The 25,058-nt window shown below is 41.9% G+C and overlaps 1 protein-coding gene and 1 long non-coding RNA gene across 4 annotated transcripts; one reads left to right on the plus strand and one right to left on the minus strand.

Moving 5' to 3' along the window:
• Positions 1–112: 112 nt before the first annotated feature.
• Positions 113–13,172, plus strand: EAF2 (ELL associated factor 2). 2 transcript variants are annotated; one of them, XM_053948430.1, is made up of 6 exons: positions 113–283; positions 2,619–2,713; positions 3,391–3,527; positions 4,297–4,442; positions 7,690–7,956; positions 12,334–13,172. In XM_053948430.1, the coding sequence occupies exons 1-6, from the start codon at positions 181–183 to the stop codon at positions 12,378–12,380; spliced, it is 795 nt and encodes a 264-aa protein (XP_053804405.1). In that variant the 5' UTR covers positions 113–180; the 3' UTR covers positions 12,381–13,172. The 2 variants fall into 2 exon arrangements, with proteins under 2 accessions (XP_053804405.1, XP_053804406.1); XM_053948431.1 differs by lacking the exon at positions 113–283 and adding an exon at positions 608–757.
• A 4,688-nt stretch (positions 13,173–17,860) lies between these two features.
• Positions 17,861–23,580, minus strand: LOC128790717 (uncharacterized). 2 transcript variants are annotated; one of them, XR_008431833.1, is made up of 2 exons: positions 23,438–23,580; positions 17,861–21,977 (listed from the first exon to the last, which is right to left on the minus strand). It is a non-coding gene; the product is annotated as an uncharacterized LOC128790717 (long non-coding RNA). The 2 variants fall into 2 exon arrangements; XR_008431832.1 differs by having other exon boundaries at positions 23,188–23,580.
• Between the last annotated feature and the right edge of the window lie 1,478 nt (positions 23,581–25,058).

A 25,058-nucleotide genomic window follows, 5' to 3' on the forward strand; every position in this document is an offset into this window, starting at 1 on the left:
CGGAAACCTACATGGGGACGCGCTCGCTGGCCAATCCAGCTCGGGGGGGCGGGGCTCTGCCCGTCACGGCCTATCGGAGCCCGCGTGGGCGGGTCCCGCCGGCCCGGGCGGCGTGAGGGATGCTCGGTGCGGGCGGCGGCGGCGGCCCCAGGGCCCGCCATGGTGTGAGCCGCTGCCGCGATGAACGGAGCGGTCCCGTCGCTCTACGACCCCAAGGCGCGGGTGCTAAAATTGGGGGAGAGCTTCGAGAAGCAGCCACGCTGCGCCTTCCATACCGTCCGCTGTGAGTGCTGGGGTTGGGGCAGCTCTCGGGGGCTGCGGGGGTCGAGGAGGGGTTCGGCGGCCCCCGGTCCCCGCAGTCCCCTGAAGGGGTGGTGGTAGCTGCGGCTACTCTCGGTGGCTGCCTCTGTCCCGGGATCCTGGGGCGCAGCTGGGCGCTGAGTGCCATGGAGTGCTGGTCCGGGATTTCGGGAGCAGTGCAGGTTTCAGTCCGTGCTGGGAGCACGTACGGCCATTGTATCCTAGAGCTGCCCCTTGCTCTCCGCTGGGCATTAACTTCGCTTTTTATGCTTTTTCCATAGTGTCTCCCTGCGGTTCTGCTGGAAACCGAGCTAAGCTGAACCTGTGGCTCTGTCTTCTTTCCTTGCGCTCAGTTTTTAGAAGTTCCGTGTAATTCAGCAATCAAAGGTTAAAGGCAGGCAGTGTTAATCACGGAGCCAGTACGCCCTCCCTGAGTACATAATTACTATCTAGAGAGGTGTGTGCTCAAAGATTCTGAGGGTAGCTAGGAAACAAATGCTCTCAGGATTATAGTCCTTGGTAATTTAGGACTGCAGCTTCTGGTTTTGTTGTCTGGTTATTTATAGACTGCTATCCCCAAGATTCAGAGAACGTATGTTCTCTGGAGAGTGTCCGGTGTGCAAGATGGGTAATGTGCTCTCTGTGAGCAAAGGGAACGGCACTTAGGCAGATTGTCTCTAACTGTAGAAGCGGAGGGGAGGGGCGGGGGGGGGGAAGCTATAAATGGATTTAAACAAATGCTGCAATTTGAAATTTACCCTAATTTTAAAGAGGACTAACAACCCTGTTTGGTACCTCCTACACTTAAGAGTTTCATGCTGACTCTTGTAATGTGATGATTTATTCTGAAATCTGTTTTGAAATCTCTCTTCCTTTCCTACAAATGAGACATAGAAACTGGTACGTTCATCAGTTCTATCAAATGCACACACAGAAGAAATATCCTCTGACACCTGACTTTTTTAAACTGTTGAGTAAAAGGGAAAACAGCTGTTGGTTAGAAGTTAAGATTGGAAGTATCAATATCTTCATTTTCTCAATTATTAACAGCCCAGTGGCCATATATAAAAGTAAATATTCTCTGCTTTGATGAGAAACTTTGGAACAGGTGTATGCTTATTCCTGTAGGACATTTAGGGGTTTGCCCTAAGGAGGGTTAGCAGGGGCTGTCACCTGTGTCTGAGCTGCGAGCCTCCTCCTGCGCGCACAGCCCTGCCCACCAGCTCCTGCAGCCTGGTTTTCCTGCCCGGTTGGTGTGCTGGCTGGAGCCGTGCTTCCCAGCTGTGGTCTGTGCCGCCTGGCCCGTGGCTGCAGGCCGAGTCAGGGAGCTGGGAAGCTCCCCAGCTGTAGGAATGCTGCCGTCAGTGACCAGCAGCGTGAGATGGGGCAGACAGCGAGGCGAGGAGCGTGTGCCGGCCGATGGGTCCCCTCCGCGCCTTCTCCGGCGTGCGAGGCAGGGCACCGGCATCCCGGGGTGCGAGACTGGCGCTGCCTTACCTGGAGCCGCGGGCTCAACCCCACATATGTTATCACAGGCCCTGAAGAGCCTCTTGTGCTATACTGTCTCCCTAAATCGGCACAAGCAGAGTTTTGGCTGTAGCCTTTCCCAATATATTTATGGTGGAAATAATACTTTGTGGGTAATGGTATGTGACAGAGCTGCCGTGCTGATGCCTGAACACATTCTCATTTGCAATGTCTCGGAGTTTTGAAAAGGACCAGAAATTGATACCTTCTTTTGCTCGAAACTTATTTTAACAAGTCCATTAGATGCTGAAAAAAAAACCCAAAATGTAAATCAATGTTAAATTGGGAAGAAATTTCACTTTTAACAGAAATAACTATACTGAAACACCAAGTTTTTGTCAGGTTCTGACATGCTTGTTACAGTAAAGTTAGAAACAGAGAAATGCATATTGAGGGTTGATGTTGATGTTCTTTTCCTTTTCAGTCACTTGTCCACATCTCCCATGTTTAGGATCAGCATTTTCAAGTATTTATTGATTCTTCTGAAAATAAATACATGAGCATATACCTTTTGAAATATAACACAGCTTGTTTGGCTTTCTAATCCATTAAAACCTAAAGGTGTTTTTCTAATTTTAACCAAAAGATTTAAACACTTATTATGAGTCCTGAGAAAAGCAGCTTGACTTTGAGTTCTATTGACTTATGGAATGATCTGCTCAGGGGAATGCTAGATGATACACTAGCAGAAAAGGCTTTTACTTAATAGCCTCCAACTGCAATTAAGTGGTGCCTGCATTTATAAGATTTCTGTAAAGCCTGTAAATAATCTAGCTTATTTTTACATTTAGATGACTTTAAGCCTGCATCTATTGATATGTCCTGTGAAGGAGACCTTGAAGTTGGCAAAGGTGAACAGGTGACAATAACGCTACCAAATATTGAGGTGAGTTGATGTGGCTGAAGAGTGGTAGGCTTAAAGGAATGATTTATTTTGTTGTCCTGAGTATATATCCTGATTATGGAAGGGTATAAAGTTTTAGTGCTGTTTCAGAGCTGCCCGAGCGATTTTTAGAGTAGAAAAACAATCGTTCTAAGAATGTAAGATTACAAAAGACCCAAAGGTTAAACAGCTGCACTGTAACTTTAAGTGTCTTTGCTACACTGGAAATATGCTGTAGGATGACCCAGAGGTGTTGCGTACACAGAAAAGCTTCATGTGTATGTTGGCAGTGCAAGTTTCCCCTTGGTATTTATTGCTCTAGTGCAGCTCTAAAGCAGGAAAGACTGGAAAGGGAAAATTTACTACCTGCCATGCTTTACTGCTGTGCTGATATGGGAACTGAAACCCATTTTGATGAGAGGAATCCTAGAGAGAAATAAGGAAATACCGGGAAATAAGCCTTTAATCAGTTTCACACTAAGCTAAGTGAGTAGAATCCCATTCCAGTCAAACACCAGCTGCTTTTGGACATGGCTACTGTGAATCTAATTTGAATTAACCAATAACATTTTTAATGGCTAGAAATGATCACTTGTAATGAACTTGTCAGCACTGAAGGATTGCTGTTTCTAAGAAAAACGACTACAGGAGTAACACTTACTGGACTTCTGATTTAATAGGGTTCAACTCCACCAGTGACTGTGTTCAAGGGCTCAAAGAAGCCTTATCTAAAAGAATGTATCTTAATTATCAACCATGATACTGGAGAATGTCGCCTAGAGAAACTTAGTAGCAACATCACTGTGAAAAAAACCAGGTGGGTGATTTACAGGAGAAACAACTGTGCTTTACTCATTTTGAAAATCAATATTAATGAGTCTAAATTGAGATGTATAACTACATATCACTATTTTTAAGAAAACGTAACTTTAGAAATTACCTAGCCTTGCTCAAAGGAGTGAAAAGCCTGCTTTCTCAGCAAACTGACTTCACATCTTTTGAGTCGTGACTGCAGAAGAAATTGAAATGTATTTTTTTCTTAACCAAAACATGTTATATTATTGAAAGAAATAGTAACTATTTTGTGTGTTTAGAGGGAGGAAAAAAAAGATCTGTTTGGCTAGTAGCTTGCCTACAGTCTTCTGGTTTGTAAATGAGGAAATTAAAGAAAATTTTGTGACAGGTCTCAGTAATTGTAATAGCTTGGTTTTTTCATACCAAGTTTTTAAATATTTTTTTCTGCTGCTAAGTCCACATAAGTAACTTCCAGCAGAATTTTTATTAAGTGATCCTGGGTAGCAAGGTATAAAAACAAATCAATTGACAAAGTCTTATGAAGTTATTAGCACTGTATAAAAATCATTTTAACACACACATATATATATACACAATATTAATATTATAATATTAATATATTATGTGTATTAGTGTAACAACTTACCAGTATAATAATTTGCCTAAGAATCAAATGATGCTATTTAGAAAGGCATGAGAAATAATTCCATGGTTCCATATCCTCTGTGTTCTTGCCTTTTTCCTTGCCTCTTGCCTTCTAGTAATTTAAAATCTTTTCCTTTTACACACAGAGCTGAAGGAAGTAGTAAAGTCCAGTCTCGCATTGAGCAGCAACAGCAGCAAATGCGAAATGCAACAAAGGTTCCAAACAACGTTAAAAACTCTCCATCAAAAGAGAAAACGTTTCCATCTTCTCCTATGGATGATATTGAACGGGGTAAGCTCCACTGGCACATAAGTTTCAGAAATTTTGCTATTAACAAGCAATTCATTTTTAAGAGGTTTTTGCATGTGTAGGTTTTTGTTTTGTTTTATTTGAGTTTCACACTAGAAGCTGATTGTGCAAGCAACTTTACACAGATATGGAGATGACCACTCTGGCTCAAGTGGGTAAACAAGCAGTATTTGTAGCTTATTACAGTAAAAAAAAAAAAAACAGCTGAACCATTAGGTTTAATAATGCCAAGGCTTCTGCTGCTGTCTCCTTGACTCTGTCTTCCACAGCTACTTTAATCAAGTATATGCTTGGTTGTATTGTGGTATTGGAACTAAGTCACTTCCATTTTGATATTGCTCCTTTTTCTTTCTGTGCACGCAGCAAATATGTTACAATACTTTACAACTCAACATACACTTTAAATTAGCAGATAGAGCCTTGTGGAAGATGAGGTTCTAATGAAAAAGACAGCTGAAAACTTGCATAAATCAACCCTTGAGCAGTGCTATGTACTGTTTCCTTGAGAGACTCTGGTTTGGTGTGACACTCATATTTCACTTAATAGGAGGCCTTATTTCCTTTGGGAGGACAAGGAAGATGGCAGGTGGTAATTACTTGCTACAGAAATGCTGACAGGTGGCAGTTTCATTGACTGGAACTGACATCTGCTTCCTAAGTTGTTCTGAATTCCTTTAAACAGATTTTTTTTTAGATGTATCATTATGAAGATGGTTTTTGTTTCCATTTTGGTCTTAAGCTCTGACCAGCAATCTATATTGCAGAAGAGTACTAGAATTCATCTAATGTTGCAAAGAAGAAGGAAAACTTGAGCACATGAAATAAAATTATGCTTTTTATACATGGTCTGTTCTTTTGGGGGGAGTGGTGGAACCAAACACTAAAAGTCTCTAAAGTGACTGCCAATATACCAAACTCTTGTGTAGTGCCAGTCCAATTTTGAGTACTATTTAAAATGCTGAAAATTTTAAAAGGATGGTAGAGATTATCAAGTCATCTAGTCCATCTTTCTGTCCTAAAGTCAGATTTCTGATGTAACTTTTAACCTGTTCTTAGAACCTTCCAGTGACAGATCCTTGTACTTGCTGGCAAGCCATTCCAGGGCTTTGCTGTCCTTACTGTTTGGGTTCTCCCATATAGAAAGTCTGACAGCAAACCTATTTATCATGCAAGTACAGAGCAGATTACTGTGCTGCTTTTGAGCAGTCCTTCACAGACTCAAACTGCTCTGTCTTTCCCATTCTTTATGCAAAATGAAACCAGTTGGTTCAATCTTTCGTTAGAAGTTTCCTTTCTAAATCCCTGATTTGTTGTCAATTTCCTTTAGCTTTCTTGCCATGAGTCCAAAAACTTCCTAAAGTATAATCCCTAAACACAGCTACTGAAGTTTTGGCAGTGCTGACGTCAGCAAGAAGGCTGCCTTACAGGCTCTATTCATCTTTATACACAAAGAACAAATAGTATCACGTCTATAGTATCACAAGACCAAGCAGTATCAAGTCATTTCCGCACAACATGGAGTGGCAGAACAGTGTAGGGATCCACTGTAACTCTCAGACTCTTCAAAAGTGTTGCCTGCTTAATCATTCTTCATCCCATGGTTGTGTAACTGACTATTCCTGCTTAAGTACACTACCTGGAACTTGTTACTAACTTTTGTTTTCTGGGCTGGAGAGGAAGCTCATTCTGCCATTATCCTCTAGTATATGTACTGCTCTTCCTTCACTGGTTAAAATGACTTAATTTAAATTCTGTCTGATTAAATTACATAAAAATTCAAGGCAGAGATCTTATTTCTCAGCTTTTAGTATTGGCCATTCACTTAAAATTTTTCTTATATTAGACATTGCTTAGGAGGGAGTGGAATTGAATGCTTAGGACTTGAGTGGTGCCTTTCAGTTAGGTGTCTTACAGCTCCAGATGTGCTCTCTTATACATGTCCTTAGTAAAAGAAGGATGCTTATATGCTTCCAATTCTTATTTTCTTTCTCCTCCCCTTCATTTTTCCTTATATTTGAATAGTTCAGTCTTTCATTGTTCTTTCTTTTCTTTCCTAGCATTGGGTTAATTTGTCCCTGTAGCCATAGCTGCACTCTTTCAGGTGCCATTTTTCCTGAATACCATTTTCTTTCAGACTGGCCTTTGATAAAGATGGCCTTTCCTTTAGACTGGCCTTTGATAACTTAGAGTCTGTTTCATGGAAGTTTCTGTTGAAGGTTAATCTTTTTATTCCTTCTCCCTTCCTCTCTTAAGCTTTGCACTGTCTTGCATCTTGGTGACTTTCACCTTCAACCTGTTCTGTACTGGGTAAATTTGAAGAGAGATGAGCTACTCTCCCTCTTGCTTTGTGTCTGCTATATCAAAGCTGTTCCTGAAGTATTCTAAGAGCTTGTAAGACCTTAGACCTAAGACCATCTTAAAAATGTCTAGGTAGTTACAATCTTACATAGTGATGAACTTCTGCACCCTGTATAACTCCTCAAGTCCTCCCTCCACCATGATTCAGAGGTCTGTTTCGGACTTCTCTCAGCACTCGTGTTTTGCACAATTATTATGTGTACCGTTCTGCAAAGATTAACTTCCTCTGTATGTTGAACTTGTGTCAGGAATGCATACTGTGCAGCATTATTTGCACCTCCAAATCTATAATGAAACATGGATTTGGAGAAGTCTTCCTAATATAAACTTTGGGTTGCTCTTTTGGACATTCGTCATGCTTAAGTTGATTTTGGGCAAAATGTCACATGGTCCAAACAAGTGTATTGATTGTAATGGTGGCAGGCATTTTGGGTGCAGCTGCAGACATCTTGCAGTTACTGACCTGTGGATTGTAACTGCAGTTTTTAGTCAGTTGAAGCCATATTTGGGATGCTAAGGAAAACACAGAACATTTTCTGCTAGTTGCAGAAATTAAAGGCTATGTGGGATGCATTACCCCATGGAATGTGGGGTTAAGCATTTGTGTTCACAGTTACCCTTGTTCTAACACTTGGCTTGAAAGGGAGAAAGTGCTCAAGCTATGAGAATAGAAAACCACATGACAGGTTGGATACTCACTTGTGCCCTCTTCTTTCTTCTGGAGAGCTTTGGTGGGTTTGGTCTGGGGTTTTTTAAAGTTGCTGTAGTGTGTGCCTGATGTCTGTTGATTTTTTTTTTTTCCTTTTTTCCCTCTTCCTTATATTTCAATTATGATGAATATAAACTGAGAAACAAATCATATTGTTTGCAGAGCTAAAAGCAGAAGCCAGTATCATGGACCAGCTGAGTAGCTCTGACAGTTCATCTGACTCTAAAAGTTCTTCGTCCTCTTCATCAAGTAGTGAAAATAGTTCTAGTGATTCTGAAGATGAGGAAATGAAGCCCTCTCTTCCTATGTCGATGCCGTATTTGCAGCCTCAGCCTACTGTGTCTGCCATACCACAACAGGCTGTTCCTGACAAAGATGCCAGTCATAACAGATCCCAAGAGAGCAGTGGTCATATGATGAATACACTGCGTAAGTACAAAGGCTGTTCTTTTCTTAGTGCACAATTCCAGACATCAAGATTCTGAAAGGAAACCATATTGTTTTTAAGTATGTTTCTGTTATAATTAAAACTGTGGGAAGTGATGCTAGGGTTTGATTGTTCAGCAGCAGGCTGAATTCGGGCTAGAAGGTTCATGGTTCACAGAGATATTAAATTAAAGCTGAAGCAGTTGAAAATATTTCCTAAGCTGTTCTGGCTTCCTCCCAGTTCTATACATTGGGACTGGAGAACAGTAATTTTGTATTGAAAATACTTGAATTAACAGGGCACTCCCTAAACATAGGCTTATCATTTCTTGGATAGAACTATGGGAAGGATACTTTGGTTGCAATACTCTGAGCTACAGAAAAGATGGTGTATTCTTAGCTGTGTCAGTTACAATTATTCATGGCAGTGTTCCACTGGCCAACATGGCAAAAATGTCCCTTGCATATAAGGAAGGAGGTGATTTGCTTTCACGTGGTATTATCTTATTCCACACATTCAGGCAACTAAAAATGTAATTTGAGCAGTAGCTGTGATGTTCAAGAGGGGTTGCTGCACAGCCTGGAATTGAATGCTCAATGCATTCAAAAAAAAGGAAAATTTGGAAAACTCACATATAATAAAATGCCACTAGGTAGAGAAACTTAAGTTCACTACCTAAATAATAGGAGTAGCTCAGACATAGAAGTGAGTATTCAGCTATGATAACTCTTCCAAAATGGTTGCATTTTTAATTAGCTGCTTAGCTGCCAGATCTTGTTTGAAGAGATTTCCATCAACCCTGGTTTGCAGCCTAAGATCATCATAGTTTATCATTTATATGTAAACTTGTTATACTGAAATTTTAGACTCTGGCAGATCTACTTTTATTTCAGCTCTCAGTGGATAACATGAACGTTCTTTTTCTTTTCTCTTTTTTTAGCTAGTATTTAAATACTTAAATAACCTGCATTGATATTTAATTATGTACTGCATTAACAGATAAGATCAGAGTGAAAAGTCCTGTAACTTTGTGTGCAGAGAACTAAATGCTGCTTTCATTTTACTGTCACTGCAGAGAACAATGTCTTCATGTTTACCATTTGTGTAACATTAGAGTGCCACTTATTTCAGCCCTTACTGACAAACACAATTTCCCATTCTCCACACTTTAAATAAAACTGTTATGAAAATTTGATTAAGCTTTATCCCTAGTGACAGAATCTCAGGTGGCAAAGCTTCTAGTGAGAAATACAAGTACAGGTGTCCAAGTCTACCAGTTCCAGTATAGGGAAAAATGCTGCTTAAACCATGACAACATCATGACTGTTTCAGGGGAAGTTGGTGGCTTGATGTTGCTTGAGAGGCTGACCAGTAGAACCTCTGCCTGTAACCTTAGGCCTCTGAGCTTGCCCAACTCTTGAGATTATTGCCATTTAGTTCTATTATGGTTACAGATATGTTACTGCTTAAAACAACTCCATCCCCAACTTCCAGTGCAGTTAACATTTACAAGACACCTCCACTAGTTACAGATCAAACCAGCTACTTCCAAGATTGCTCTTCTCTAGCTCTGTTGCTGAGGGAATTTGGCAGGAGAGTGAAACCTGGAGAAACTAAACGGATAGCACATTGTTCTTCTTTGAATGGCAAGAGTTCTCAGTCAGATTTTGTACAGTCATTTCTTCCTTCTCAAATAAGGTTTTGCAAAAATAAAATACTGAATCAACAAATGTCAGCACAAGCTGCTTGCTTGTCTAATCTTGCTTTGAGGTGTGTGCTTATGTCTGTGACTAGTTTTGTGCACCTCTGTAGAATCAGGGCCATACCGGGTAATTAGTGAAGTTTTTCTTTGACTTTCTGGGTGCAGGGAGAAGGTTGGGGGAAGCTTAGACAGCAGAATTTTTATGTTGCGTGTAGAAATTATACAGCTGAGATTTTGTAGAACTTGAAAAATGGAGGAGGTGGTGTCTAGAGCATGGTAACTAAATACTTCTGTCAGATACATATCTACCTCTTCAGGAATCTGGGGCTCAAGACTGCCCCTCACTCCCAGAAGACTGCTTCTTCCCCTTTCTACCTTGAAAGCTGATTATACAGGCTCACAATTTGCCTTATAACAAAGTCTGTAAATGGTGGCACTAATGAATCTGTTCTTCATGAATATTTGATCATATGTTGCTTTCTGTCTAGTTTTTGTTTAAACAAGGGTTATGTTAAACAAAGTAACTTTCCAAAGAAAACCCAGCATAGATGGGCTATTCTGTGGCCTTGTGTTAGGTACTCAGTATTCAGCACAACTTCAATTCTTTTGATGCTTAGTGCTGGTACAAACATAGCTGTTTTACTTTGATAAATAATAATTTTCTTTTGGATTAGTTTGGTGTTGGTGTGACCACTAAGATTTGTGAAACAGTGATCACTCCTATGAGTTTCCCTGTCTGCTATAACTAGCAAGCATTCAGTTGAATATATTACATTCATCAATTTAAAAACATAGGAAATGTAATTTGCAGTGCAATCTATTTCCCCAATTAATATTGCTAATAAGCAGCTGGCACCATGAAAACAATTCATCAGTTCTCCCTCACTTCATTGCTGCATTATAGGTACAATAGTCTAGATGTTTCTTCAGGGTCCTCATTAAATGAGCTTTCTGTCTTGGCACCAAATCCATCTGAAAGCCACCAGCTCTAGATTGTGCTATTTTGCCCTCTCACTGAAGGTGTTTTTTGGAGATAGGATTGCAAAAATGAGGTGGAAAGTTTAGCCAGAAGTAAATCCTAACATATTAATTTTTACTCTGGAACTTGGAGTTCTTGCTTTTCCCATCTGCTGGTTTTCACAAGCACTGGTATTTTTGGCTGGTGTTACAGGGTTTGTGTAATTTCTATTAACCATGTTGAAATAACTTTTGAAGGCTGCAGAAACACCATTTGGAAGGTTATCTTCTTGTTCACACTCCCTGTCCTCCCATAAAGTAGCTAGTGCATAACAGGGCTGGGATTTCTAAGAATTCACTGTAATTCTCCTTTGAGTGATAAATACACGAGTTAAATTTACCAACCATTCTCTGTCTTGAAAGATATTTTAGGATATTACATTGTTCTGAATAATTATTGACAAATAACTTGATTTTGTTCTTTCTAAAGTGCTTTTAAAATTTATCTTAAAATAATATGGCTGTATTTTTTTTCTTTATATAGAGGATTGGAAAGAAAAAAAATGTCTCCAGTAATACTTTAAACATTTTTGGAAACAACCATCTTCACTATTCTTATATAAAGTGTTTTTGTTTTTGCAGAGAAGCGTGTACCACTTTCTAAGCTTTATTGATGATACAGTGGAAAACAAAGGAAGGCTGAATGCAGCCATGTTAAAGACTCCAGTGTTCTGGCAGAAATGATGTGCCTGAGAATAAAAGATCCAATCTGAGTCTTGTGGGGTTTTCATGTGAAAATAGTGTGTTGACTCAGTTTTCTCAGTTTCAGTGATTTTTCTTTTGTTTTAGGCCATTTTGTTTAGGCCATTTCTGCACAGCCTGAGATTTTTTTTTTTCTTTTGTAATGGTTGTTTGGCAAGGGAGGTGTGGGTAAAAGCATACCAGTTGGAACAGACTCCTAAAAACGTGTGGGAAGTTGCTAGATGTGATGTAGATTGTGTAGAGCATGCTGCTGTATTTTTTGTTAGTTATCTGTCATCCTGGGAAGATTCCCTTCCTCACAGCCCCTGAGCTTATGGACATCCACAGCAAGCACAGCATAGCCTTTTTACTTCCTCATTTTGAAATATATAGAGAGAGCCACCAAATTAAAGTGCTTTGTAAAATTTCTTTTGATGTTTTGTTTGCTCACTTGTTCCAAAACCAGTTTGAAATAGTAGGTCACTGATACATCTTTAAGTGGTATGTCAAAGAGCTGCTCTTCTTGATTGAGACACCACTTTGTTTTCAAGCACAGCTGAATAGCATTCAGATGTGTTTTCAAAAAATCCCAACAACTTGTTTTTCATAAAACTGCACTCACCAGCAGTTTTTCCACTTGTGAAGCATGAAAATGTGGGTGGCAGAGATAGCTAGGTGTTGTCTTTTGTGATCTGGTGATGTTAAATAAATGCCCTTGTGCAAATAGGCTAATGGCTTCCTTGCCAAGATTTTAAAATTGTAGAAAAGTGATTTCTCTAAGGTTCTGTCACTGTGAGTACCTACTTATTCTTTTACCATAAAATAGTTTGGGTTAAGAGAGACTTGAAAGATCACCTAGTCCAGCCCCCCCTACCTGTTTGCTATTAGCTTTTGTAAGCCTTAATTGGAAAGGGAGTATCATGAAAGAAGAAAATTATTTCCTTGAAAATGACTAATATGTTGACTCTTTCTCTTCTAGGAAATGACTTGCAGCTGAGTGAATCTGGAAGCGATAGTGATGACTGAACAACTTTTTGGCCTTAAATGTATCACCTTTTTTGCTAAATATGTCTTAGCATCTGTTTTGCACTAAGATTAGATTACCAGAGACTGGAATGAATGTCCTCAATTTTGATAATAGACATCCTAATTTTCTACTGACACATCATGTCTATAATACAGCAGCATTGATATCCTGTCAGTGCTATGGTTATGTGTTTATCTTTCAAATTACTGTATTTACAGTAAAATTGTGTATGATCTGATTTTGATTATTTTTGCCTCAGCCACCTGTTTTACTTGAAACTGATTCGTAACAGCTAGTTACTTTATATAAATAGCTATGGAATGGAGAAATTTCTGATATTTATGGAGGCAAGTTTCCTTCCTATCATTTAAATGCTGATCTCACAACTTTGACTTGGAGGGCAAGAACGGGAGAACAGCTAAACGAGGTCTGCTGTGTCAGCTACACTTTTAGTTCAGTTCACAGTTCATACCTTTAAGGAAACTGCTGAATAATGTGGTCCACTAGTGCAGTTACAATTTACAATTGTTCAACACATTGCTGAATTCTTAATTTCATTATATAATGGGACTTTATATATTTCTGAGCCTCAAGATTCCTAAGGGACCTTGTCTGTTCTCTGCCTGTTTTATGTAACTTGAATAGGGCAGTCTTTTTACAACCTTTTTGTATCTAAATTTAGGTAACTGCAGAGACAGCAATGAATTTCCTTCATTTAATTCTGTAACGGAAATCAGAAAATTTCTTTGTAGAAGTATAAAAGTAATTTAATAAAGCAAATGTTTATCATTTTCATGCATCAGAATCTGTTTTTACTGGTTAAGAATTCAATTTTCTACCTAAAAAAGTCATGCCAGTGAAGGGGTCAGTCAAAAAAATAAAGCAGTGAAATAATAGCTAATAAGGACTCTCCATCCTGTCTACAAGACTGAAATGTTTGTTGCTTTTGTTACACTGAGGTGACCCTTTGTAAGAGCTTGCCAAAAGTTTATGGTGATGCAACAGAATGTTTATTACAGATTACATCCAATGCCAGTGGGAAGTAATACTATATTAGACAAGAAAAGGTCTTACTTTTTCCACATTTGAAATTATACTTCAAGACCTGAAGAACTGAGGATCAAACTCCAAATTTCATCCTGTAATTTACCACTTAAGAGTTTTGTAAGAAATGTCGGTAGGGTGAGTTCTGACAAGATAAGTTTGTTCAGTCTTGCACAGAAGTCTCCTTTGCTGGATTGCAGTGGTTGGATCACAGCTCTGTATCTAAACTGTGAGGACTGAATCCCATATGTCAGCCTGAATGTGCAGACATGGAAAAAACTGCACACTCAGTAAATGTATACAATAGATGGTACTAGAAGAGCTTATTCTCTGAACTCTGCTCTAATCAGCCCAGTGAAATATGGGAAATGAAATGAAATATGGGAAATGTTGCTTTCCAATGTTTCCAGACCTCATGCTCTGCACCAAGTCACAGCTCATTAATCTTCTGGCTTCCTAAAGTTGGTATTATAAGAAGCAAAATGTTCCTGTGTTTGTACTCAAAGGAAAAAACTCAAATTAATAGCCATGGGTGAGCAGGTGTTACAAAAGGGCTAATGCACAACCTTGAGGAAGGATGCTATGTAATAACCCCTCTAAGACATTGGAAACTCTTGAAGGAAAGAGGGTTGAGGTCTCGTAGACCCTAGCTGTTGGTGTGGGAACTGCAGTAGAGTACCTGGCTCTTGGCATGTACTTTTGATAAAGTCAGCTAGGGCAGTGTGAGGAGCTGAGATGTTGCACCTTAGCACTAAGGAGCAACCCTGTGTGCTAAATAAAGGGGTCTATGATAATGCAGTGTCCTGAGCTGAAATGTCTTCTCTTTGCCTTCCCTCTGTCCCCAGTGGTTCATGCGCATCAAAGTCTTCCATTAGGATGATGCTAAATTCTGATTCCAACTAGAATGCTGCTGTTTTTTCCTGAATAACAGGGCATTCAGGGTGTACAGAGTGAGCAGATGTGTAGAAGCACTGACCAGGCCACAATCTATATCATGCAAAGCACATGTATTCATGGATTATAATCACTCCTTCAGTGACAAACTATTGAGTGCAGTCTGTATATAAGTGTGCACACATGCATACAGGTGCTTAAATATAGCTCAGGGAGTAAAGCAGATTTCCAGGTTCCTGGGTCTCAGGACTGTAACTAAGCCTATGCTATATTTAGGATTTGATCTTTGGGTTGAAAGCTTTCTAGGAAGGGAAGAATGTTATTGAAGCTTTTATGGTATGTAGTACAGAGTGGTTAGTGGCCTGTCAGGCATTTTGTCAAATGCACAATTGTGATAATGCAGGAAAGCTTCCCTTTAAGTAACACAACAAGAGATAAAATTCTCCAACAGTTCTTGGAGATAACATGTAAATGCATTAAAGAATAAAGCTCTGCATGTTGTTTCCAGCCCAAATATATGTGATTGGCTCCTCCCTTATCCATGTACCTGTCAAACATCAGCAGGTGAGCTAAGGAGCTTGTGCAGCCTCTTCTCATGCAGAAGACTTGGCAAGGGTCTCATTTATGACTTGCAGGGGGCATTTCCTCCCCTAAGGCTGGGGCTGTGTGCCCCAAGCAGTGCTGAGCCTCCATATCTCCTAGTGCAGGTTGTTCCCAAATGGCACAAGTGAGGAGGGAATTGCATTGAGATTTTTTCAGGCTATTTTCTTTTTTTGGACCAACCCTGATTTGAAAATTCTATTCTTCTCCCTTAAAACCAGTTTTATTCACGTGATATCAATTTAGCTAGAAAGTAATAAAATCAGTAACAGCTGTAAGTTCCATGACCACTGTTCCTACAACAGATTAAAGGACTTTACCAAGTTACTCTGTGCTAACAGACTGCATCACCTTAACAACAGAACCACAGTATTTTTAAGAAGAATTATTTGTTTTTTCTTGACTGATTTATGGGGAACCAAATATGAACAGATCATCTCAGATAATAGTTTGATTTGGTAATCAAGATGTTGAGCCACAAAAATCATAATTTCTGGCCAACACTTTTCTTTAGAATTTCTACAGGATGGTTTCTGAGCCCAGCCAAGCAGATGGTTGAATCCTCCTTAAACAGAAGAGATGAGGATGCATAAGCTGGACAGAAATGAAGAAGCTCAGAGGAAGAAAGAGAAGATAACTTGGGTCATGATAGTTGCTAGGCTGAATGCTTGCAGTACATGCTAATTCCTTCTCTCACCACTTTTTGAGGTCATTCAGCCAACCACATAAGGTGCTAAGGACAGTCTTGATACATATGGGTTTCAGACCAGCTTTTTGAGGACACGTAAAAACAAGAATGAGGAAAAAGAGTTTTGAATATTGTTAAAATATATATTCCTGCTGCTTTGATCAATGTAGGGGAAATGCAATAAGAAGGCGAAGACGTGCTGAAATGAGGAGGAAAAAAGTGAGAAATGATAATGTCTTTCACAGTTTAGACCTCAAATATGATATAAGTAGTCATCCACATCTGAAGGGGAATAGAAAAACTTCTGTGTCTCAGCTATTACTCTGCCTAGTTCAATGAAACTAGAGTAGCTGCTTTTCCTGGTTGTTAACTGGTTAGCAGTAGCATCCCAAGGCAGCAGCTCCTTGCTTACCAGATATATGCATAGGAGTGGGCTGAAGTAATGGAAGTCCCTAAAGCATCTGTTATTATGGGGTTTATTTCCCCTCTAGCAGATTCTTATGATGGAGACAAGCTCCTGAAGGGCAGACTCAGAGGTAAGGCTTGTGTTGGCATGGAGAACTACTCAGCTCCAAACAGAAATCCCAACTTCATACAGGGTTTGTGTAAAACCAGTGCCACATCTGCTAGGAACAGCAAAGGCTTGGGCTCTAGTTGTTTCTGTGGTTTTCTGAATCCATAGAAGAAATGAGTATGTTCTCAGATTTTCCTTCTCTCAAAAGCAAATCCCTCTGCTGTGGTCAGGAAGGAATGGAGGTTAGAGGCAAAGATGAAGGAGCCTTTCATTCAACAGAGAAGGCTTTGTTGATGTACAACACATACCTGGTGAGTTAGCTGCTGAGACCTCTCTTGACTCGCTTTGAACAGGGGCCCTTGTTACAGAACCTGTTCTCCATCTCTCATCTCCCATGCGCTGAGCAGCTTGGCTTGTTCTCGTAAGTGCTTACGCATGACAGAGGATTACTTGCTCCGTCTAAGAGATGAGGCCTTTTTCATGCTGTTTAAGTTTAAAGAAAAGTGGAGTGTCCTAAAAAGTTAATTAAAGAAGACCCAACAGCAACCTAAACTCTTCTTTAATATCTTTAGTTTCACTTCCACATGCTGCGTATCTTGTTCTACCAGTTTCAGTGTTCTTGCAGAAGAGTTGCACAATGGCTTCCTTTTAGCAACCAGCAGAATTAAATTTGAGCTCTCCTAACTGAATTTACCTTTTCTAAGATGTGCTGAATTTCCAATAAACTCTGCAGACCCCTCTTTTTCCTTGTGCCTTTTCACTGCTACAGATTTGGAATAACTACTCATGGACATCCTGATATACAGCTCCCAGAGAGACGTGGGAGCAGGTTGCAGCATGAAAATACCAACTCATCCCTTATCCAATTACCTTTTTTTACACCTGACTCTCTGCACATTGGCAAATTATCAAAAGATTTAGGCTTTTACCAGAGTTTTGATCCAAGTGTTTATAGTAGTATTAAAAAATCTACCACTCTGAAGTGTTCCTAAAAGCTAAGGCTATTTTAAAGGCCAGTGTCTGATTGAGATTTCCCCTTCAAATAAAAACATGTTTGTGCCAGTTTGCTGCAATGAGGGCACAACAAACTATTTTGGAATTATCTGTCCTTCAGCGATTCTGCTAGAAATGTTTGTGTGCCTTATGATCCTCTCCCACCACAGTGTGGGATAACTTCCACTCCCATGTGGCATGATGACCTGGGCTTTTGGGTTTTTTTCTGGTTTCTTTTTTTTTTTTTTTTCCCCAATGTGTGAAAATTGACATTTAGCTAACATTTTATAACTGTTTTTTGTTAGAAATGCTGGTCATCAAAAATGTTTGCCAAATGTGACCTGAATGCAGGTGGGGAAAACTCCATGCAGATTTCAGCTACACTTGTGTTACTCCCTTATTTGTGCTCTATCCCCCTTTACAAGCCAGACTTTTCCTAGTAGCCTTCACCAACATGGCATTTGTCAAGGACAGTGATGATCAGTGGCTGTGGCTATGTTTAACTGAGAATGCAAGACCATTAAACTATTTAAGAAGTTCTTTCTACAATGACTACATTTTAGAAACTACCACCTGGACGGAGTGTACTGAGCTTAGTGGGGACTTTTTATCCCCATTAATTTGTCAAACAAACTGACTACTAAAAGATTAGAACTCATCCCTGCCTTTGTACTTTTCATTTGACTCCCTCCTGGTGATGAAACAACAGCTACTCACAGGTGAATAACCGAGGGCCCCAAGAGAGAAACTTGTTAAATTTTTAATAATGTGTTGCCTATATTTATAATTCTGTAGAGCAGAGCTGAGTGAGCCAAAGAATCTACCATGTTACATCAGAGCCTTTGATCCAAATCACCACCCTGTGGAAAAAGTACATGCTCATACTGCACAAATCTCCCTAAACCCAACAAAAATACATGTGAGATTATCTGTGCCATACAGGAGAATGACTTCTGCCAGGTAACTTCAGCTGCTGTTCAGTGGGAGAAGCTCTGTGATGGGAGGCTGACAAACAGGCACTGTCCATGGGATGTGTGTGAAAGCAATGATGGATTGATCTGATGTTTTCTGGGACTTTGAGAGCAACACCCAAGCCGCTTGGTGGAAGTGCTGAGGCTACAAACTGCTCCCTGCTGTGTGGTAGCTGTGAGTCTCCTGGGTCTTATCAGCAGCTCACACCATACAAAGACCTCCTGCCTGATAGAGATGTTCAGCTGCAAGGGGCTGCCTCACAGCTGTGTTTTCTTCACCTTGTGCTTCTTTGACAAGAAGGATGGGCTGTACAGACAGTAAATTTGTTTTCCAAGCTAAATGAAAACTGTAATTTCAAGCTTGCTTGCCTTGGCACTTCTCACAGTTTTCCAGTTCGCAGGAATACTGGCAGGGTGCTCATCAGGGAGGGAAATAATTTGGTCATCCCACAATAAGTAAGGTGACTGTTCCGGGCAGTGAAGTGGCTCAACAGCAGGGATCCTCACTGCTGGACTCTGCTCAGGTGACAGAGACACGCAATTTAACACCCAATCAGCTTGTTGTGCTACTACAGTGCTCCCAAACTGCCACAAGCCCAGTTCCAGTGAAATCAGGACACTTGGCCTCACAAGTTTCTTTTCTACCATGCTAGCATGAGCTTCCCTCCTCCCTTCTCATGGCAAGAGAGTATTTATGCCACAAGTCTCTCACTCTACTCTTCATGTAGCTATTCTGTATTGTTTGAGTTGATGCAAGAGTATTTTACATCATTACTGTGTCTCTTCTGACAAAGGAATGAGGCCCAGCCTTCCTAAAAAGGTGCCAGTTTCGAAGCATAAAGACCATCTTAGAAGGGAGACAAGCCTTGGAAACCACACCTGGTAGCCTTTTTCCCTCTGGGTCTGAGTTAGTCACACATCCAAGCTCACAGTCCTGTCAGGACATAATCCACCCAGAAGCATGGTCTCTCAGCCTCCAGCACTACTGTCCATGAGGAAAGAAAAATCATGAAGTGTAAATGTTTGAGTCACAAACAAAGAGTGGGTGAGTAGGATTAGGTGAGGCTGTGCTGACTAACCCACCCCAGCAATAGGCAAGTATTGCTCCCAATTTGTCCTGAAGGAAATGGATCTGGCTGTGTTAAAGCTCAAGGTGGCTTTGAAAGGTGCAGAAACATCTTAACTCTGATCGTGAGGCACCCTGCCAAAATGATATCCCAGGTCTGGATCTGTCTGGATTTAGACAGAGACATCACAAAATCAGTGACATAAAGCAAACCAGGAATATATCATTGTTGCTATTGCATCTGACAGTCAAATCCCTTGAGGCAGAAATAATTTATGTGTGGCCCAAAATGACTCATTAGGAGCTGTTTCAAACAATTGGTGTCTTCGTATTGAAAAGGCAAGTCCCAATGAAACTGGCAAGGACACAATTTCAGATTACTTTATACTCTGCTTTGTAAAGCTGTATGCAGGGTTAATGACAGTTTAGTATTAATTGCCTATCTCTGGCAATTTGCAGACATTTGTCTGACTAGAACCTTGTTCCTGCTTTTACCATTTCTAAGCTCTTAAACAACAAAACAACTGGAAATTAGAGCACTGCTTTTTCAAATTACTTTATCTGGGCTTTCAGGGTATGATACAATTAAGTATTTAATTGTGAGGTCCTCTATGGACAGCATAAAATTTATGTATCCCCAACCATGGTGCAGCCTCCCTAGAGTGTGATGGCTGTTTATTAGCAACCAGCAGTGCCAAAATAACTCCTTGGAGTAGCAGGCTGACATGGGGCTGGGAGGAAACGAGACGGTCAGGGCACCTTTAGCAGTAAAGCAGCTTACCTGTTCAGTGACGCTAACAAACAGATGCAGAAATACAAAAGTGTGGCTTCTTATCACAAGCAACACGTGTGAACAGGGTCTGAGACCTGGCTGCTTTGACTTTCCAGGAATTAGCTGGTAATGCATTAGCTGTGTTAAGATAAACTCCTGTGTCAGCAAGGCCTGCTGTTAACTCTCCTTTGTGTGCGTGTGTGTGTGCTGAGATACACTCTGAAGAAAGAGCATTTGGTGCTGTAGGTTCTGGTCTCAGCTTCAGCAAGATAAAGACAACTCTTACACAGCAGTTGTTCAGTGAAGGCCACTTGTTCAGTGCAAGGGACAAATGGTTGATAAATTTCATTTTTCATTTACAATGGCTTTAAATGCCCTTGAGTAGGAACATAGATTTTAAATTCTGACCATTATTTAAATTATTTGTAAAATTCTAACTGACTTCCATCTGATTAAAATGACAACTTGAATTTACAAATATCCAAGTGGCTTTCTTCAGGGCATGGAAAATTAATTTCCAGGAGGATTCAATAAATGAACAATGATGTCCGCAGTCCCTGTTCTTAGCTTATTTTGAATGACTGGTGTGGTTTGGTCTTTCTGCACTTCACTCTTCTACTGATGGCCAGCAGGACCATTCATCCCTATGCACTAGCACAGCTGGATTGTCAGTGGGAAGAGAATAAAGGCTCTGGGAGCCTCCCTTCTCCTGGAGGTTTTTGGTGCCTGGACATGGGTTGAGCTACAGCTACTCCTCAGATTTTCTATTTTTTTTTTTTTTTAGTTGCAATTAGAGGACATCCCAATTGGTAAACATTTTTGTATTTCATGTGCTTGTAGGTTTCCAAAAGCCTAAACCTGGCATGCTGAATAGTTCAACTATTTGACCAGACTGACCCCCAACTTTGATTTGTACCCTCTCTGGGCAAACCTTTGCTTAAGCTTCAGTTCCTCCAGATACAGAAATTTCCAGGAGCTTGTCTTTTCCCAAAGAGCTATAGTCAAATACTGGTGACATGCATATATAACTTCCCTTAAAACTGGTGTTTCAGCACATGGCACTGGGGGAGCAGTTTGTGGCATTTGTGCGCAAGACAAGAGATGGTACTGTGTTCGGGAATGGTTTGACTCTCTGGACTTGTGGTCTGCAAAGAAATATGAAGCTATTTGGTTTGGGGCCTCTTCCCACAATTTTCTCAAAATTTTTTTTTCTCAAATCTGTTATTTTTACATGCTTCATGCTTTTCTTTTTGTGCAGCCACAGCTTGCTGAGGAAGGCAGACCATTCTTCCACAGCCTCAGGCTGAGAGTGACAGAACCTCTGGGGCTTGGGATGGGAAGCAGCCCCATGGGAGCCGGTATTGTTATTGATTAGAACTCAGAGAGCTCACAGGGCTTCCCACAGTTAGTCCATGGAGCAGTCCAGAGCAAGACCTTTTACTAATGGATTTCTTAATGACTTCCTGGGTGCCACCAGATCCTCTATCCAAGACACTGAGACTGGGCACCTAGAAGAGGACTGCTATCAGTGACAGAAAAAAGAAAGACAAATAAGAGTGAAGGTTTTTGGAACATGTTTTCCCCGGGGGAACTCTGGAAAGAGCTGTACAAACACTCAGATGGCAGCTGTATGTGTCCATCTGCAGTGGGCTTGACTGCCTGCCAGGTCACACTGAGCCATGACCGTAAGCTTTGCTACTCTGCTTCTCCCCAATTCCTACTCAAGGACCTTCCCCTGCCTTTCTCCTCCAGTGGGGATAACAAGCCTTGGCATTCAGGGCCAGGTGCCAGACTCAGGAGTTGCCCAAAGTTTTGTTGTATTTGAAGAATGCCATGTTTGGGATCTCCAACTTCCTTTTTAAAAGCACTCTTGATGTTTCAGTTCATCTTGTGATATTGTTTGCCACTGCTGAGAAATTAGACCTTGCTGTTGATTTAGACATGTATGTCTACATATGGGCGAGATGACAGTAAATCCTGAAGGGAACTACTTCCTTCCTCAGTTCCACCAGAGACTGCCATGAGTCCCAAGGACTGCTTTTCCAACAGAAGCCCTGAAAGAAAAACATATTCTAAAGAAACAGACACGTAAAAACCCCTAACTTTAGCCTGGAGAGAAAGAAGCTCCCAGGGGACCTTCTTGCTCTCTGCAAACAACCTGAAGGGAGGTTGTAACCAGGTGGGGGTTGGTTTCTTCTCTCAAGTAAGAAGTGACAGGATGAGAGGAAATGGCCTTATGTTGTGACAGGGGAGGTTTAGGTTGGATACTGGGGACAATTTCTTCACTGAAAGGGTGGCCAGGCATTAGAACAGGCTGCCCAGGAAAGTGGTGAAATCACCATCCCTGGAAATGTTCAAAAGGCGTGTGGATGTGGCATTTTGGGACGTGATTCAGTGGGGCTGGGTTAACAGCTGGACTTAGTGACCTTAGAAGTCCTTCCCAGCCTTAATGGTTCTATGATTTTACTCTGCATTTTTGTTGCTTGTAAGAGGAAAATAATTCCTGCAATTCCCAAGATCTGCTGCAAGCACCTCATCTCACAGTCACCCTCACAGAACTCCTGACACAGCCTGAGAGCACCAGGTTGGCAATGAAGCTGTTTTGCAATGGCTCAGCAGCCATTTAAAGATCTAAAGGTAGTGACGACTGATGAGAGCGGCAGGGAAAGTGCAGAGAGCCCGGCCCAGAGCAAAGATAAACACCCTCCTGGCCGCAGGTCCTGGCACCCGCGGGGGCCCTGGGCTGCTCCCTGCTGGTGCTCCAAAACTTCAGCAGCAAATGTCCGGCTCTCCTCAGGCCGCTGGTCAACCCTGCCCGCTGCAGGCTGTCCTGACACAACCTGATGTTTCCCTGCCGGGTGAACCCATTCACTCCCGTTCCCGAGCCCCCTGTTCCCGTGGCAGGGGAGCCCTGCTCTGGACGTTCCCGTCCCCCGGAGGCCGGGGACAGGCCGGGGGCAGGGCGGATTTCCCCGTGTGCCGTAGCTCCGTGCCCCGCAGGTGCAGGCGGCAGGGCGGCCATGGCCGAGGGGCCGGCGCCACCTCCTGGGCACGGCTGAGGGGCCACAGCCGGGCTGGGAAACACCTGCACCGCGGCTGCGAGGGCACACCCAAAGGCAGTCGGTGGTCGGAGAACAACCAGATAGATTCCCTCAGCCTGCGAATCCCGCTGGCCTGCCAGGAGCTGGGAGGAGAGGCGGGCACTCAGAAACCCCCTCAGTGTTGTTCTGTGTTTTGTATCTGTGCTCCCTTCCCCTTCCTCACTTGGTAACGTGGGCTTTTGTCCCTTCCAGACTGGTGTTTCTCAACCCGCACGGCTCGGGGCAGAGAGCCCAGCGTGGTCCCAGGTTGCTTTGCCAGCTAGGCAAAGCGCTGAGGGCCGACTGCCGGCTCTGGCGTGGGAGGGCCTCGCACGGGGCAGCGTCTGCCATGCAGGCCTCGTGGCCTCGGGAGTCCCGGGGCTTGTTCTGCTCAGCAGAATGCTAACGATGAGAACACAGGCAAGAAAATGTACCAATCTCACTGGTGTCGGGAAGCCACGGAAAGGGCGCTTTTCCTGGGCGAAGGTGGAGGGATGTGCTGCCCCGTCAGACACGCGTGCCGAGGGCCGGGTAAGTAGCCGGGCTCTGTCCCGAGCGGGAGCCGGGCAGTGCTGCGCTCCCCCTGCTCCCGTTTCCAGGCGGGATTGGTGTTGCGCCTGGCAGGTCAGGGCTTGGGACTGGTGGGACCTGCGCCTGTCTATGCAGTCATGCCCACAGAGTCTGTGGAGGTATTCAGTAGAGATTTTATTTGCACTTAAGAGCCTCCCGAATTCAGTGCCTCTCAAGGAGGCTAATCTCATGCTGAGATTTCACAGAGCTGTAGGAGTTAGGAAGAGGCATGGGGCACTGCATCCTTGTTCATTCAGTTTACTCAGGGTTAGCCTCAAGAGGTTTTCATGGTTGTTATCTGATGGATCAAAAAGAAATCTCATCAGTACATCGTTGCTCTGATAACTGCTACTCTGCATGGGTGTTCAGTGAGCGAGGCAGCTAAATAACCAGTGAGAAATAGGAGACTTACACAAATGAATTGCATTTCTTGGCTAATATACACTGATGATGAAAGTCTTGCCTAAGCATAAGCTTTGGATATGCTACTATGGGAATGCATAATGAATATAATGGAGCCATTGCTTCTGTGCCTTTGGAAGGGACTAGCACTTCCCATCCCACCCTTCTGCCATCTTCCCGCGCCGCAATCCCTCTGCTCCGATGCCTGACTCTCACTAGGTGAGGGGATGACATCTTGCACAATGCAGTTGTTGTATCTGGTGCTTTTAGGCACCAGAGAGCATTTCTGCTGGTGACTATTCCTGGCAGGAACCCCTGTGGTGGTGCTTCTGTTGAAAAACAGGAAACTGTAGAAATAAATTTCTTCCTCTCTAGGGTGTTTTGTGGTTAAGCAGAGTTGCAATGCAAGGGATAACTTTTGCCTTGCCATTGGCTTGGTGTGACTGTAGGCAAGTAATTTCTTCTCTCTGGAATAACTTCATGTCTCTGAAAGTCTGAGAAGCCTGTTTCTGACATGAAAAATTGGATGTTGAATCACTTGCGTAGCAGTAAAGGAGTGTTTTGTTCTTGTTCAGTTGTCTTTTATTACTTACTGCATCAAAGAAGAAAGTGGTGGAGGTGATTAGCATAGGGGGAAACACCTTCTGAGGAATATGAATTCACTGAAAAATACAGTTTTGCAAAATAAAATTATTTGTGAGTCTGGGTTGAGTTCAGTGAATTGTTTTGGGCAAAAATTAAGATGGAGAACTTTTTCAAGGAAGGGTTTTTCTGATAGCCTCAGAAGAAAATGTGACACATTTTGTGAAAGTGATGTTTGTTTAAATCACTGCAATTTCTAGGAAAGGAAAATGGGACCTGTAGTGTGGCCTGGAGGATGGAAGGGCTCAGAATTGACTGAAAGAGCCTGAAAAAAAGTCTTAAACTGTCAGACTAATATATGGATTATGATAATATTTTTTTTCTCAGCCATCATTCAATCATTCATCATTCAATCCTCTGTGTCCTCATCCTGATAAACTTGAACTGATGAGAGGACTCCCTGACACTTTTCTTATTGTAGAGTTACAGTTTTATGCTGCT

This window comes from Vidua chalybeata, chromosome 7, assembly GCF_026979565.1.
Source record: "Vidua chalybeata isolate OUT-0048 chromosome 7, bVidCha1 merged haplotype, whole genome shotgun sequence".
Lineage (NCBI taxonomy): Eukaryota > Metazoa > Chordata > Aves > Passeriformes > Viduidae > Vidua > Vidua chalybeata.

Excerpts from the sequence above, each read along its gene's own strand:
- EAF2 (XM_053948430.1), top strand. The coding sequence starts at position 181 with ATGAACGGAGCGGTCCCGTCGCTCTACGACCCCAAGGCGCGGGTGCTA. Across the intron at positions 3,528-4,296 it reads ATCACTGTGAAAAAAACCAG|AGCTGAAGGAAGTAGTAAAG; the intron begins GTGGGTGATTTA and ends TTTTACACACAG. Across the intron at positions 4,443-7,689 it reads TATGGATGATATTGAACGGG|AGCTAAAAGCAGAAGCCAGT; the intron begins GTAAGCTCCACT and ends TATTGTTTGCAG.